The sequence below is a fragment of the Magnolia sinica genome, chromosome 18 (genome assembly GCF_029962835.1).
Source record: "Magnolia sinica isolate HGM2019 chromosome 18, MsV1, whole genome shotgun sequence".
NCBI classification, from domain to species: domain Eukaryota; kingdom Viridiplantae; phylum Streptophyta; class Magnoliopsida; order Magnoliales; family Magnoliaceae; genus Magnolia; species Magnolia sinica.
In genome coordinates this window covers 45,750,102-45,765,138 of record NC_080590.1, presented here as the reverse complement: position 1 = coordinate 45,765,138, position 15,037 = coordinate 45,750,102, and the positions used below count along the sequence as shown (strand labels likewise).

The following is a 15,037-nucleotide window of genomic DNA, read 5'->3' as shown; positions in this document are numbered from 1 at the left end:
CTTTCCAGCTTCCCAAGCATCGTTCCTAGGTTGCTCTAACTACCTCGTCATGTACCAAACTTGGCGAACGGGCTCACCAAATTCCCAAACTCCAAATCCGACTTGTGGAAGTGGGAATATATATATATATATATATATAGAGAGAGAGAGAGAGAGAGAGAGAGAGAGAGAGAGAGAGAGAGAACCACATCTATAATGAAAATATAAAATATCAACATCCCAAAACGACTACATCATCAAAGTCCAAAGTACATCATGTTTACAAGTCCAAAATTCCAAAATAGAAGGAAAACTATGATAAGGACGTCCATCAATGCCTATAGGCACCTTGAGCCTGTTAATGTCCTGAAAGCACATAAGGAAATATGGGTGTGAGCAACAAGCTCGTGGATCATACTATGTGCCAGAAGGTGAGCACGACTTATCATGAACCTTCCTCAATCGCGAGAGATATCATAGACATAGGCATAATAAACTACCGCTAAGCATGTTAAACATGTTATCACAGGCATGATATCATAAGTGGCATGTTACAAAAGAATACAAAATGAATGGTTGAGTCATAGTGCGCAATATAGCGGGCCGATAGGGGTCTCATACCAAGGGTCATAACCCACGTTAGTCCCATACTTAACGTGCGAAGTGATTACAGGATGATAGACTCCTGATCCTGAATAGTCCCATACCTATTCGGGACCGTGGCCCACAAATGTGTACCTAGACTATATTTACACATCTGCAATCCTGAATGCACGAATACCATACCTGTCAGCATATCGCGTATGTACCATCATAGCCAAAACTATATCCGTAATCAAAATCAACTCCGGTGCAATTCCCTCACAATGGCCCATATATATACATGTTTGCCACACGCGGGATCGGGACTAAGCCCCCACGCAACAATGTGGGTGACACTATTTTCCCAATGAGGCAAACGTTGTGCTTGTCACACCCCTTCCCATTCGACACACGATAGTGGACTCGGCCACCCACTCTGTCAATGAAGATTGCATTTGTTTTCCCTGCTTGACCATCGGCAGTGGACTTGGCCACCTGGTCTATCATAAATCAAATGAAGATGTTAAACATATCAGATTGATCCTAAATTTGGTACACACATTCTATACCAAGTCTACTATCATCCCACAAAATTTGGGATCTATCAGATATATGAGGGTTCCACAATCTGGTTTGTTTTGAGGGGTTTCCTTGCTGACCACTGCACTGGACAACAAATCTGATCTGAATTTCATAAATCAAATCAAGAGGTTAAACATATCAGATTGACCCCAAATTTGGTACACATATTCTATATCAAGTTTATTATCATCCCACAATTGAGATCTATCAGATATCTGAGGGTTCCACAATCTGGTATGTTTTGAGGGGTGTCAGTGTTGACCACTGCACTGGACTGCAAATCCGATCTGAATTTCATAAATAAAATGAAGAGGTTAAACATATCGGATTGACCCCAAATTTGGTAGACACGTTCTATATCAAGTCTACTGTCATCCTACAAAATTTGGAATCTATTAGATATCTAAGGGCCCCACAATCTGGTCCGTTTTGAGGGGTGTTAGTGTTGACCACTGCACCGACAACAAACATGGCCCAAATTGCATAAATCGGATGAATAGGTTAGACAGATTACATTGATCCCAATTTTGGTACATACAGTCTTCATGAAGTATACTATCATCATACAAAATTTGGGCCCCACAAACACAATTAAAGTAACAAAGAATCATGTAGAACCACATACATGGAAGTGAGCCTCATGGGATTCAATGGTGGATTGTATTCCCATGCATCCTCAAAGGGATTTTATTCCCATAAATCCTCAAAGAGAGTGGCCCACTTAGATATGGTTTGGGGCCATCCAAACACCACCACAATATCATGGTGGGGCCCACTTTAACATACAAAACAAAAAGGAGGACGAAAATATAGGGATAGATTTGGCCACCTTAGAATTTGGATGGCTTGGATCTACTCTCCATAGGTGGCCCACCTAGTTTTTGGGTACACCGTGATCAGTGGATCATGCACAGGGCTTAGATGGGCCAATAGAAGCCTTGGACAGGTGATGGACCCCACAGATGTGGGCTTCCAAGTTTTGTTTCAAAACGATTTCTGTTGTAGAAATGGGTTCGGGCCATTTTTTGGGTCTGATTTGTGATCATGTGGGGCCTGCATTTAGCGAAGGGGTATGACCCTCTGGTAGCCCTATGTATGGGCTTCAAAACCCACAAGGTGAGGCCTGCTGAATGTGTGTCTGCAAATCATGGCAAGGGCCCAAACATGAGCTCCTGGAAAAACTGTGCAGAAAGTGCAGTGCAGAAATGGGTTCGGCCCATTTTTGGGCATATCCCACAATCATGTGGGGTCACTTTTTGGCGTACCTTCAAGTGCCCCGGATAGTCCTGTCTATGAGCTCCAAAAGCCCTAAGACAGGGCTCGATCATGTGTGTGCAATCTGTGGTGATGGGCCTATAGTAGGGTAGTTGCAAAAACTGTGCATAGAAATCTGCATTATTTGTTTCAGTCCACTTTTGGATGTTGCACCCGGTTCGTGTGGGGCTTGCCATGGGCTGTCCAAGAGGCCGATCATGGACTCTGGTATGAGACCTACAAGACCCAAGTGACAGCACCCCGATTCAGATGTGGGTAGGGCCTGTGACGAGGTCACAAAGTTGATATATATATATATATATATATATATATATATATATATATATATATATATATATATATATATATATATATATATATATATATATATATATGTACACACACCAAGTACCAAAAATTTGAACTTATGAAAGAAAGGGTGAGGTCCCATGATTAGTGAGCCCCACATGCTGCCAGTGGACAGCGTGGCTATCCTTGGTGCGCCCCACAGAGGTGTCCCACCTAGCCATAAGAAAGGAAAGAACGGGGGAGGGGAGTATGACCCACCTTAGTTTGATGGCTTGTATCCTTGTTAAGTTTGATGGTTGGCCCACCTCCTTGGTCCCACAACTCACTATTCTCTCTCAAAATTTAGGGAATTTGGTAAGTGTTATAAGGGGAGAAATGCTAGAGAGACCCTCTCTTATATAGAGAAAAATGGTATGATGTGGCATGTGATGTGGCATTTTGTGCAAATGTCATTGGTGCAAAGAGAAGAGAATCGGTGAGGTGGCTTGGATAGTGGAAAGTCTTGGTGGCAATTTTACAAATTCCTATTGGTGCTTGGGGTGTTGAGGTGGATTAATGGTGTGGAAGGGCTTAGCACACACATTGGCCAAGTAGGATGGTGGCATGACATACATTGGCCGTTAAAGTGGTGGATGGTGAGATGGCATGTGATGTGGATGCCAATGAGGTATGATTGGTGGAAAAGGGTGACATGACCATTCCAAGGCCATGCATTGGTTGCATGTGAGATGAGGTGGCAACAAGCATGGACCACCTCTCATGATGGGTAATGATGATGGTTAGAGAAGAGAGCTTCTCTTGTCTTTTAGTGTGTGTTGGAGCCTTATTTTGTCTTGTAGCTATTGTCTTTGGACTATGGGCTTAAAGGGCCTTAAACCATGGGCTTGGGCTTTGGCCTGTTGGGCCTAGGCCCACTAGGGTTGCTTATTCAACAAGGTACACGATTTGGGTTGTGGATTCAATGGGCCATATCTGACTAATGGAGCGTTGGATTGGCGCACGGGTGGCACCTCTACTCTCGTGGCGACGATGCGGTTGATATGGCATAAGTATCAGGCAGTGTTTCAAGGATCGACAATATCGGCTGATATATCCCAAGATATATCTTGTATCTCACCTATGCAATACAAAACCTACAAGTAGTGGGATATATCCCACATGTTCCATCCGATGATCTTTTTTTTTTTTTCGATTTTTTTTCTTCTATAAATCATGTAAAATTAGTGTCGAATTGTTATAAATGAAAAATTATGGATTGGGAGCTTCAATTTCGAGATTTGGAGGAGATGAGCCGAGTTGCGGAAAATAAAAAAATAAAAAATAAAAAATTTCAATTTCTCGCAAATCAGTTGCAATCTTTGTGTCTAAACATAAAATCAAACATGTATGTAACATGATCTAATGATTCTTCTTTTGTTTTTGAATGTATTGCTTGTGTTTCCGCACGTCTTCTTATATTTATAAATTATATGAATATACTTGCATTAATGCAGTTAGACAACACATGGATTAGAACCCCATATAAAGAAAACCTATTATATGCACTTGTTTTTTGTAATGTTTTGATTTATAAGTGTGTATTGATGCCTTTTTTAATATTTATTGAAGTTTCATTGAAAAATTCAACCAATTTTCTTATGTCTCCCCATGTTTCCAACAACAACGATACATTACGTGATATAACCGATATATCCCATGCGATAACCGATGCGTATCTGTATCCCAAGGGTGCGATACGTAACGCGATATTGATATTTTGAACACTGGTCTCGGATGCACTGGGCACCGGCGGACTTGTCCATGGGTTAGGCCAATTAGCAGACGTCTGACTGTGAGGTGAAACAAAGGACCAGGGTCCTATAGTCTACCTGTCAACCGTGCAGTGTTTATTGTCCATAAACTATGGTTAAATGGCCATCCATTGTGAATTTTTGTTTTTCAGTAAACTCAAAAGAGGGAGATTTTCTCTCTTACTATTTATCACATATATATATATATTTTCTATTTTTAATAAATAAAAAAGTGGAAGTATCGTGTTGCTTACGCTACACGTGACATAGGTTTCGCTACATGATATAGGGGGTTGAATGCTACATGCTATTCAAAACACTGGCTATTGCTACGATTCATACCCCATAATCCTCCTCACCTACGACCCTTCCCTCCACCACCCCCAAAACTACCCCCTGTCCCACTCCCCTTGCTCCACTCCTCCTACCATGCTTATGGGTAGACCCTTCAAATCTAGGCCTACTTTCTTCCCACTGTCTCTCTCAATCCCTTTTCCATTGATCTCGTATGGATTCCTGAACTATGCATATGTATTCAGGATCATTCTCGTCATCAAGATCCACTACATCCTCACCTACGAATGGTGGCCGCCCCAACTCCTCCCTAATTTCCCTCTCCCACGTAGCTCAGTCATCTCTTATCTTCACATATTTTTAACACAACCATCATTTCTACTCTCATATCTTATGGGCACTTAGGATAGTCCAAAACATTGCGATACCCTCTCGCTAAATGTTCCTTCAAGCATATTAGCCCCCACTCTTGGACACGTGGCCACATAAATTACATATACTCCCGAATTGATTATCGGGAATAGACTAGCTGCACCTCCATCCAATATCAGGTTGTCTCCCTCCTCTTCCTCCTACCATGTTTTACCTACAAATGAACATTATGTAAGCAAAAGTAGTACACTGCATAAAAAAATCACATTTATTAATTTTTTTAAAAATAAATATATAATTATATTTTCGGAAAAATCATCAAACACCTTTAAATGCTCAGAAAATGCAATCAATTGATTGTTGGTAGAAAATAATTTTTGGAATTTTTTTTTTAAAATTAAAAAATATTATTTAATTTTGAAGACATAAATATTTACATGAACTAGTAGATCATGCCTCATACATGTTTGATTTCATGTTTGAAGTCTAATATTGCAACGAATTTGGGAGAAATTTGGGAAATTTCGAATTATCCCCATTTTTTTTCAAATCGGACCTACACTCAAATATCGAAATTAGAGTGTATGTGATGATCAATTCATCAAATAATCCTAAATGCTCTAAAATTGGACTCAATTTACTGTTGGTAGGAGTGAAATTTCGAAAAAAAAATATAATTTTTTTATTAATTTTTATTTTTATTTTTAAATCCCGAAATTTCACAAAAACATTATAAATTAGTAGGTCGAGCTTCAATGCCTCATTCATGTTTGATTTCAAGTTTGAAGTATAAGATTGCAAACAATTTGAGAGAAATTGGGGAAAATTCGAACTTTTCCCAAATTTCCCCAAATTGGTCCACCTACCCTCAAATCTTGAAATCAAAGGTTGAAATCCTTGATTTTCATTGCAAAACATTTTCACTATACCTTTCTATGATTTATTTTATTTTATTTTATTTTTTATTTTTTATTTTTTAAAGAATAAAAAAGAAAAATACCTCACCGATTGAGAAACGGCCCCAAATCCGAGAAAATGATGAATTCGGTTTGAAATGTTGGCTTTTCTCCCAATCCTTGCAAAAGATGGACCAAAATCCACCTGAAAGCTTCTTCAAAATAAGAAATTTGAGGGGAAAATTGGGAAAAAAATGGGTTTTGGGGGGTTTCTTAAGAAAACAGGAGGCTTCCTGCGTGGCATCATTGATACCTGTCGTGGTATCGTTGATATCTATCGATATCGACAGGTATCAATGATACCAACTAAAAGGCTTAAGAAAAAAGACGTGATAACTCACTGATATTGGAAAATATCGCCAATACATTGCGATATATCACTCGATGCATAGGATTTTAGGTTTTCCAGTTACACTCCAGGGAAGTTTCGTATCCCTGGAGTGCAATATCGATAATAACAGCTGATATATCAGCCAATAGTATCGATACTGCAAACACTGCAATGGACTATCTATGATTTGATAAAATGATCTTAAATGGGTGCAACTGAGCTTGGGCCTAGCGTATATGGGTTGGGCTTGATGAAAGCTGACTAGGCCTTGCTTGGCTAAAAAACAAGCACATGAATCAAGTCGATCTGATTTGTAGCTTAGGCTAAAAAACAACTTCCAATTAGCTCTATAGCTTGGCTAAAGAAATCCAAGATGGTAGCTTGGCTCGGCTAAAGAAGTCCTAGTTGCTCAGCGGCTTGCTAAAGAAACCTATGATAGTAGCTTAGTTGGGTTGGAGTGAGCTTGACAGATACAATAAATGCAGATAAATACAAGCAATCAATGATTTGGTTTCTCTGTTCCTGGTTGATTAAAGTAAGATTTACCAGAAGGCTAATAAAAAAACAAAGAGGTGCTCCTTTCTTCCTCTTGAGAAGCTTTTCTGAGAGCTTACAAATGACTCTAATGGAGAGCACATTGGCAAGAATAATCTGCTTAGCACAGTAGATCTTCAAAGTATTCTTAATGATAATGAGCGACCCAAGAAGTCAATGTGTTCAGAATGTACAGAGGAAAAGACAATTGGCCAACAAGACTCAAAACCACCAGCCCGAACCTATGCTCTAATACTAATGAAGAGCAATTGACGGGATGAAGTGTCACGCGGATGCAGGTCGAATAGGGAGGATTGCCACCTGGTACTGGATTGCCAAATGCATCAATTATCTCTACAAACGGTTCTCAGATTATGTCCTTCCCCATATTTCTTTTTCTCTTGCCATGGCTTCCATAGATAGCCACTGTTTTCACTATTCATTTGGGCCTTTCATTGCATTCCGGGAGAAAACGCTCCCTATTTGAATGCATGCCCCACACAACTAGCTCCTCTCCTCTTTGTTACAAGAAGAACGAGGGTGGATGGAATGATCGGAGCATGCCATATGGCCACACGTGTACACACGTGTCAACAATAATTGCATTAAGTGTGAAGGGACGTGGCATCAGATTCGAGTGCAAGGGTGAGGAAGTATCTATTTCAAACTTTTAGCAAGGATAAAATTCTAAGAAGCAACAGTGGGAGCACAAGTTCAAAGCATGATTCGAGGGAGCGACACTTGAGTAGAACATTTACCCGAAGGCTCATGAGTCTAGAGGCTTACAATTGGCACAACTAAGATGGAGTATTTGGATTGCTGCTTGATTAAGGGCAATCATAGAGGCAAGACTAAATTTAGAACTAATGGTCAAGAGATTCCTCACAGTGACGTTTTTTGTTACTTGGCTCTATTATTAAGAAGAGATTGATGAGGATGTTTCCAATAGAACTAGAGATTGGAGGATGAATTGGGATTTGCCTATGAGGTGTTGTGGTCATCATCACTTGCCTATGGAACTTGACGAAAATTCTATAAGGTAAATTAGTTGACCTGCTATGTTATATGGGGCATAATTTTGGGCAAATAAAAGGCGGCATGAGCAGATATTTGAGTGTTGCAGAGATGAGGTTGTGAAGATGGACATGTGGGAACATTAGAAAGGATGGAATTAAGAACGAAGTCACCTGAAGGGTGAAGCAACCTAGGAGTTATCCCCAAAAAGACAAAATGATGGTGAGCAGATTGATGTGGTTTGGTGAAATGAAAGAAGGCTGAAGATGGCTCTAGTGAGGGGAACATCGAGTGGATTTGAAGGGATTGAAAATAGGATGGTAGAAAGACCTAAAAGGACTTGGATTGAGGTTGTGAAAAGGAATATGAAGGTTTGTTTACTTACTGAGGAAAAGTCCGTAGGATTGTTGGAAAAAATAGTATAAGCAAAGCCAAACCTAAGTAGTTGCAATATGATCCTGATGATTTATATAGTTCAATACTGCTGTTCGTTTTTCAGCCTACAACTTCTAGGTACTTGTTTAACTTTCTTAGAAGTTTTAAGATACTTGAAAGCATCTTCACTATTTTGCCTATATATGATGATGTGTATTATATTTATTTATGTAAATATAAACTGGGTCATCATTTTGTAGACTACATGTTTGTGCCGGTTGGTGCTCTTTTTCTTCGTTTCAGCATTTCAAATGCCCAAAAATAAATGTTTGGGTTGCTTGCATAAAAGCCAAGCGATTTGTGTTTAGCCACCTGTCTACCACAATGCATGCCCACCTCATCATATCCTGCATTCTTACTTTCACCTCCCTCCCTTTTGTACATTTTACATGCCAAATTTTCACCATGATTCATTGTATTTGTTTAGAGGCTCAGCCTTCAGCTTTTGACTTATCTAGTACATTTTTTCGTTTTTGCTTTTTTAAAAGCAGGTATCTCATCTTCGTCTCATGTTTATGATTTCACTCTTATGTAATTGCATGGAAGCAATCATTTTCTGCATCCTTGCATAGTCCTCTAATCTAATGAACCACTTTTAGCATAAATTACATAAACATTAAAAGATTCATTGTATTTAAAACAATTTCCATGTAGGAATGCTGGTGATTGAATTATATTCATAATATCCCCACTACCCCTTACTAACCATGTGCTGATGAGTTCTATCTTTTGATCTACTGTGCAGGAGTGGTCTTATATTCCTGTTGGTGGATCCTTACCAAATACACAGCAAAAGAACCTTGCCTTTGGTGCTGCAGCCAGTATGGTGCACCCAGCCACTGGCAAGAAACTTGCAACTTTACCCACTATTTTTATGGTTTTAATTATTTGCAAGTGATTGTGTTGATTACCTACATCAAAACAGGCTATTCAGTTGTACGGTCCTTGTCAGAGGCTCCAGCTTATGCTTCTGCAATTGCAAATATTTTGAAGCGGCATACCTATTCCAAGCATGTTGTTCCATGGGAAAAGAGTATTGAGAATGTGTCGACGCAAGGTATGGGTATCCACATTATATTGGTCAATGACAACCATTTTTATTGCTAAACAAGTGGCACCATCATGTATTTGTCGTCATCATCATAACAATTATAATCATTAGTATTAGCTTTTCAATATAATGGCACTTCAAAATCCAGTAACTCACAACTCATTAAAAATAGTTAGTTAATAGAGAGTATTTGTGTCGAATGGTGTTAACTCAAGTGTATTTTAAGTAGATATAATGGACTGCCTTTTTGTTTCTCTTGCCACTGCATCATGGGTATTGCAATTACATTTTACTTGAACAATTACCTACATCTACATTGGAGTATTTCTGGACTCCACTAGGGTTTAAAGGATAGCCCTAGAAACTACAAAACTAAGGTTTTGTTAATATAAACTACTTGAACAATTTGATAATTTGCCATCAAACAAATATATGAATGTTATAAGGCTATGAACAAACATAAGGATATGATACATCACATGTGATCAATTGGGACTTTTGAGTTGCAGTTGATAAGGGTGGTGAAACTTGGCGATCGATGAGGGTATTAAGTCATATTATTAAGCACAATGTTATTTATTTGAAAGCTCATCATTCATATGCCCTTATATGATATTTAAGTACTAGCATACAATATTAGCTGCTCCTTTATAGTGGAATTAACTATGAGTGTGTGCGCACGAGTGCAGGCAGGCTTGCTGGTGTAGGTGTTCTCCAAGATAGTGCTCCATGAGGGTTTGTGTGCGCACATGCACATGCGTGCATGTGTGTTCCAAAATGGTGCTTGATGGTGGGTGTACGTGCGTGTGGTGTGTGCATGTGTGTGTGTTTATAAATCCTAATCTTGCAGGACTCATTCTAAAAACTATTTTGGGACCAAAAAATTCCTAAGCATCTATGATTGCCCTGATCTGTTTTCCTTTATCTGTGGAAGATTATAAAAAATAGGGCCTTTGGTTTAATATTGGCCAAAACAGGGCTGAAAATCCTTCATTTGCATATATGTTATGATTTGCAACAATATTTGCCTAATCCTAATCTTGCAAAACTCATTCTAGCAACTACCTTCGGGCCCAAAAAAATCTTCACCCCATGGGACTGTGCTAAAGTCTAATTCCCAGACCATCTACCATGTAAGGGCCCACCCTTGGTTGTTAGACCACTCATTGTATCGGCCCAACAAATATTGATCCATACTGTGCCCCACTGTAGTCTATGAATAAAAGGTTAAACTAGGAAGTCAAAGATGACATTCTACAAGCAAAAGTACGATCAAGGTTTCAAAAACGGTTCCCGTAATGGTAACGGTGGGAACCATCACATTTACGGGCCTGTAACAACTGATATGGAAAAAAATGACCTGTAACAGTTTGTTATGGGGCCGGGCCGATACAGGCTTTTTTTTTCAAAAAAAAGAAGAAGAAGAAGAAGGAAAAAAGAAAAAAAGAAATTGGGTGGGTGGGGGCCGCAACGACTATTACAAGGGTTGTAACAGCCATTATGGCCCCTATCACCATTACAGTTATTGAATAACTTGAGTACACTTGTGGTGCACCAATAAGAAAAGATAGTTAGAAATACATAACTAGTGTCCCATATTCAACGCACATGTGTGGCTCATTTGATGCACTGACTAGTCTATTTATGGGCTACAGCATGTATGTGGTGAGGCCTACTTGGTGAATGGCCTGAATCTCTCACACATGCAGCATGTTGGCATGCATGTTTCAAAATACTATTAAAACTTCAATGTGCATTTGCGTGAATCTTCTTTGCATTTCTTAGCTAGGTTGAGTCTGTACAAGATTGACCCTGCTAAGCAAATACTTTGTAAGCCCTGCCTTTTGTGCAAATAGACAAGCCCTAGTTCTGTTTTGGCTTATATTAACAAAAAAGGCCTTATTTTGGTAAAATTTTCCCTTTCTTTTGGTCGTACAATTAGATTAGTGTCATTCACCATTTTATATCTATCAATCTCAGGTTTATAACTAAAGCACGCGGATCTCAAAACCATCCTTCATAATTTATATTTTATAGTTGTGCTGCTAAGCATCCATGATGATAATAGTTTGTGATTTTATGAGCATACTACTATTCTATGTAATCTTGTTTTATATAAAAAAAATTTTTTCTCTGTCAGCATGGAAAACTCTTTGGCCACAAGAGAGAAAGCGCCAGAGATCATTCTTTCTCTTTGGATTAGCATTAATTTTGCAGTTGGATATTGAGGGTATCAGAGAGTTCTTCAATACTTTTTTCCGCTTACCTAACTGGTATGTTCAGACTTCCAAGTTCCACATTTCTGCATTCATGCTAGCTTCATGGAGTAATAGTGTTACATTCTTAAACTCATTTGTCAGTACAAAATGGATATTGTTTGTTCCTTGACACTCTTTGTATTGGATTCAGATTTACTAACAAAAAATATCAAATATGAGCCATTACATGAATATGATGTCAATAATGTTAAGCAGCCTCCCATTCGATACAAAATGTTATGATTGTCTGCAATCGTGCTCTTTTTTTTTTTTTTTTGCATATTTAACTTGGACACGGGCACATGCATATTTTGCAAACTAGGCTGGTCAACATGAGAGACATCCAAGTCAACAAGGCCAACGTTGATTGGGTTACTAGATTGGAAACCTGTCAATTCAATGTGACTGAGCATGATTCTCATGGTTTTAAAGTGACTCGGTTTGTTTCCTAGGTTGACTCTGGACCAGTGTTCGAAATATCGGTATCGCTTTACGTATCGCATCCTTGGGATACAAATACATATCGGTTATTGCACAGGATATATCGTTTGTATCGGGTAATTTATCGCACTTTTTGGGAAACATGGGAAAACATTGGGAAAATGGTTATTTTTTCAATGAAACTTCAGGTATTATAAAAAAAGACCTTAGTACACACTTTTAAATAATATCTCAAAAAGGAAGTTCACAGAATAGGGTTCCTTTGTATAGGGTCCTAAGCTTTGCGTTGTTTGACTGAACTAATACAACTATATTCAAATTGAATGCAAAGCATTTAGAGTGTACGTGATGATCATTTCATCAAACACTCCTAAATACTTCGAAATTAGTCTCAATTGACAGTTGGTTGAAGGGAAATTTCGAAAAAAAATAAAAATTTAATAATTTTTAATTAAAATTATTTTTTATTTTTCAAAAATTGGCGAGGACTCGACAAATCAGTAGATCAGACCTCGTATATGCTTGATTTCATGTTTGGAGTGCAATATCGCAAGTAATTTGGGAGAAATTGGGGAAAATCGAATTTTCCCCAAATCAGACCACCTATACTCAAATTTCAAAATTAGAGTGTATGTGATTATCATTTTATCAAATACGCCTAAATACTTCGAAATTAGTCTCAATTGACAATTGGTTGAAGAAAAATTCAAAACAAAACATGGAAACATAAAGAACCAATGGATATCGAAATCAAAACTCTAATTCCATAATTTTTCATGCAAAACATGAAGAACCAATGGATTTATAACCATTTATCACCAATTTAACATAATTTCAATAAAAAAAGGGACCATAAATTGAAAATACTCACTAGATCGAACATGTGGGATATATCAACACTACCTGTGCGTTTCGTATCACACAGGTGGGATACAAGATATATCGTGGGATATATCAGCCGATATCGTTTATATTTAAAACATTGCTTTGGACTCATTAACCGTTCTCCCTATTCAAGGAGGAGAAGGAAAAGGACAAGGAGGAAGAAGGAAAAGGAAAAGGAGGAGGATAAGAAAATGATGCTGATGATTTATTTTATTTTTTGTATTTTTTATTATATTTATAATTTATTATTATGTTATCATGATTCATGATAAAAGTTGTGGCGGAAGTTTGATACCAGCTGCCAACCTGGCCCAACCCTACATCTAGGCTTGGGACAGGCAGTGAAAGCATTAAACTCCCACTGGCAGGGTTTTTTGTACTTTTAGTAATTTTATTATATATTTAATAATTAATATAGATGTGCCTCTAAAGTTTTGTGCAATCGCCGCATACTAGCTATACTTGAGGAAAATTTTTATAGGATAGGTATAAGACTAGCCATGCTTTATAGGATAGAATGTTGGGCAGTTAAAGAACATGTTCATAGGATGAGTGAAGCCAAAATGAGGTTGTTAAGATGGATGAGCATGGCAGTGGGGCCCATTTGTAATGTGATCATATTCAACATGACATGAGCTGGCACAATTCCCACTTGATCATGTGGTGGAATCCTAGCAAATGTGAACCTTCAAAAAGTGTGAAGGCTTTGAGACCCAAGGACTCTTGATGGATTTAGGGCTCTTAAGAGGCTATACATGCAATTCTTCCTCTCTCACATTTTTCTTCACCATCTCAAAGAGTTACCTAAAGAGAGAATGTAAGGAAGAAGCAACTTCTTGAAGCTCTCAACAGTGACAGCAAAGCCAGGCAATCCTGATATGTGTTTAAATTCATTAATTCCATATTTTGATGAATAGTTATCCTAGGTAATTGAAAACTCAGGATAACAGGGATGTGATGTTGTTGGTTTTTCATCCCTCCAGAAATCAAAGTCTCTTTTCTCCTACATTCCTTGATGTTCTTCAATGTCAATGTTGTATACAAAGAAAGTCATTACAGTTCCCTCCGACATTACTTGTATTTGTTTGTGCTCCCTGAATGTACATCGAATCTGCTATCTGGAACTGTATTTGCCTATCATTTGCTTGCCTTCCAACCAGATGATTGATGTCCATGCTGCAGGATGTGGCAGGGATTCCTTGGATCCACACTCTCATCAGCCGACCTCGTATGGTTTGCTTTATACATGTTTGTAATTGCACCACAGAGCATGCGAATGTGCCTAGTCAGGCATCTCTTTTCAGATCCAACTGGGGCAATCTTGGTAAGAACATATCTCACCCTATAGATTTACCCACTTCGTATTCCAGCGCTGTTTTCTCATATAAAGTAGTAATACTACACCATGCACAAGTTCTCCCTCAGCGTTCGATCCTTGTATATATATATATGTATTCTATGTATGAGTTTTTTTTTTTTTTTTTTTTCCTGGCCCTTTCTTGATGGACTTGATCCTTATATCGAGAGATCTCATAAATTCAGAGCCTTTTCACGTGGAAACTTGGAGTCTTCCAGGATTTCAGTAGAAGATTTCAATGCAATGTAAATGAACATAAAAATTGCAATCAGCGTCTTTGCACAGTACACCGGTTTTCAGTCCTGACCCATGGTTCGGTAATTGAGACCCAGCATGGATGAACCATCCTGCACAAATATCTTGAATGGAAGATACCAGCTACCAATCTTGAGACATTTCTTAGTCGAATGTGGACTGTTGCTGTATTTCTCTTCTTAACTGTGTATTTGTAGGCCACAAGTTCCCATCAAGGAGATAGTCATGGTCCATCTACAATGGGGCCCAACAGTGGTCTAGATTACTGAACACTAGGCCTCACTTGTCCGAATTGAAAAACTCCATGTAATGGGCAACAATGTGGGTCATGTATCATATAAGTCCTCATCTCACCTCA

At 38.5% G+C, this 15,037-nt stretch overlaps 1 protein-coding gene across 1 annotated transcript in view; it reads left to right on the top strand.

Annotated features, from left to right (window-relative positions):
* The window catches only part of LOC131232602 (lycopene epsilon cyclase, chloroplastic), a 56,254-nt gene extending 41,543 nt beyond the window's left edge, over nucleotides 1-14,711 (top strand). Inside the window, exons 8-11 of the mRNA XM_058228946.1 lie at nucleotides 9,178-9,274; nucleotides 9,358-9,489; nucleotides 11,624-11,756; nucleotides 14,250-14,711. Of these exons, the coding sequence (XP_058084929.1) occupies nucleotides 9,178-9,274; nucleotides 9,358-9,489; nucleotides 11,624-11,756; nucleotides 14,250-14,415 (528 nt within the window). The 3' untranslated portion in view covers nucleotides 14,416-14,711. The remainder of the gene's footprint in view (nucleotides 1-9,177; nucleotides 9,275-9,357; nucleotides 9,490-11,623; nucleotides 11,757-14,249) is intronic.
* Nucleotides 14,712-15,037: the final 326 nt, after the last annotated feature.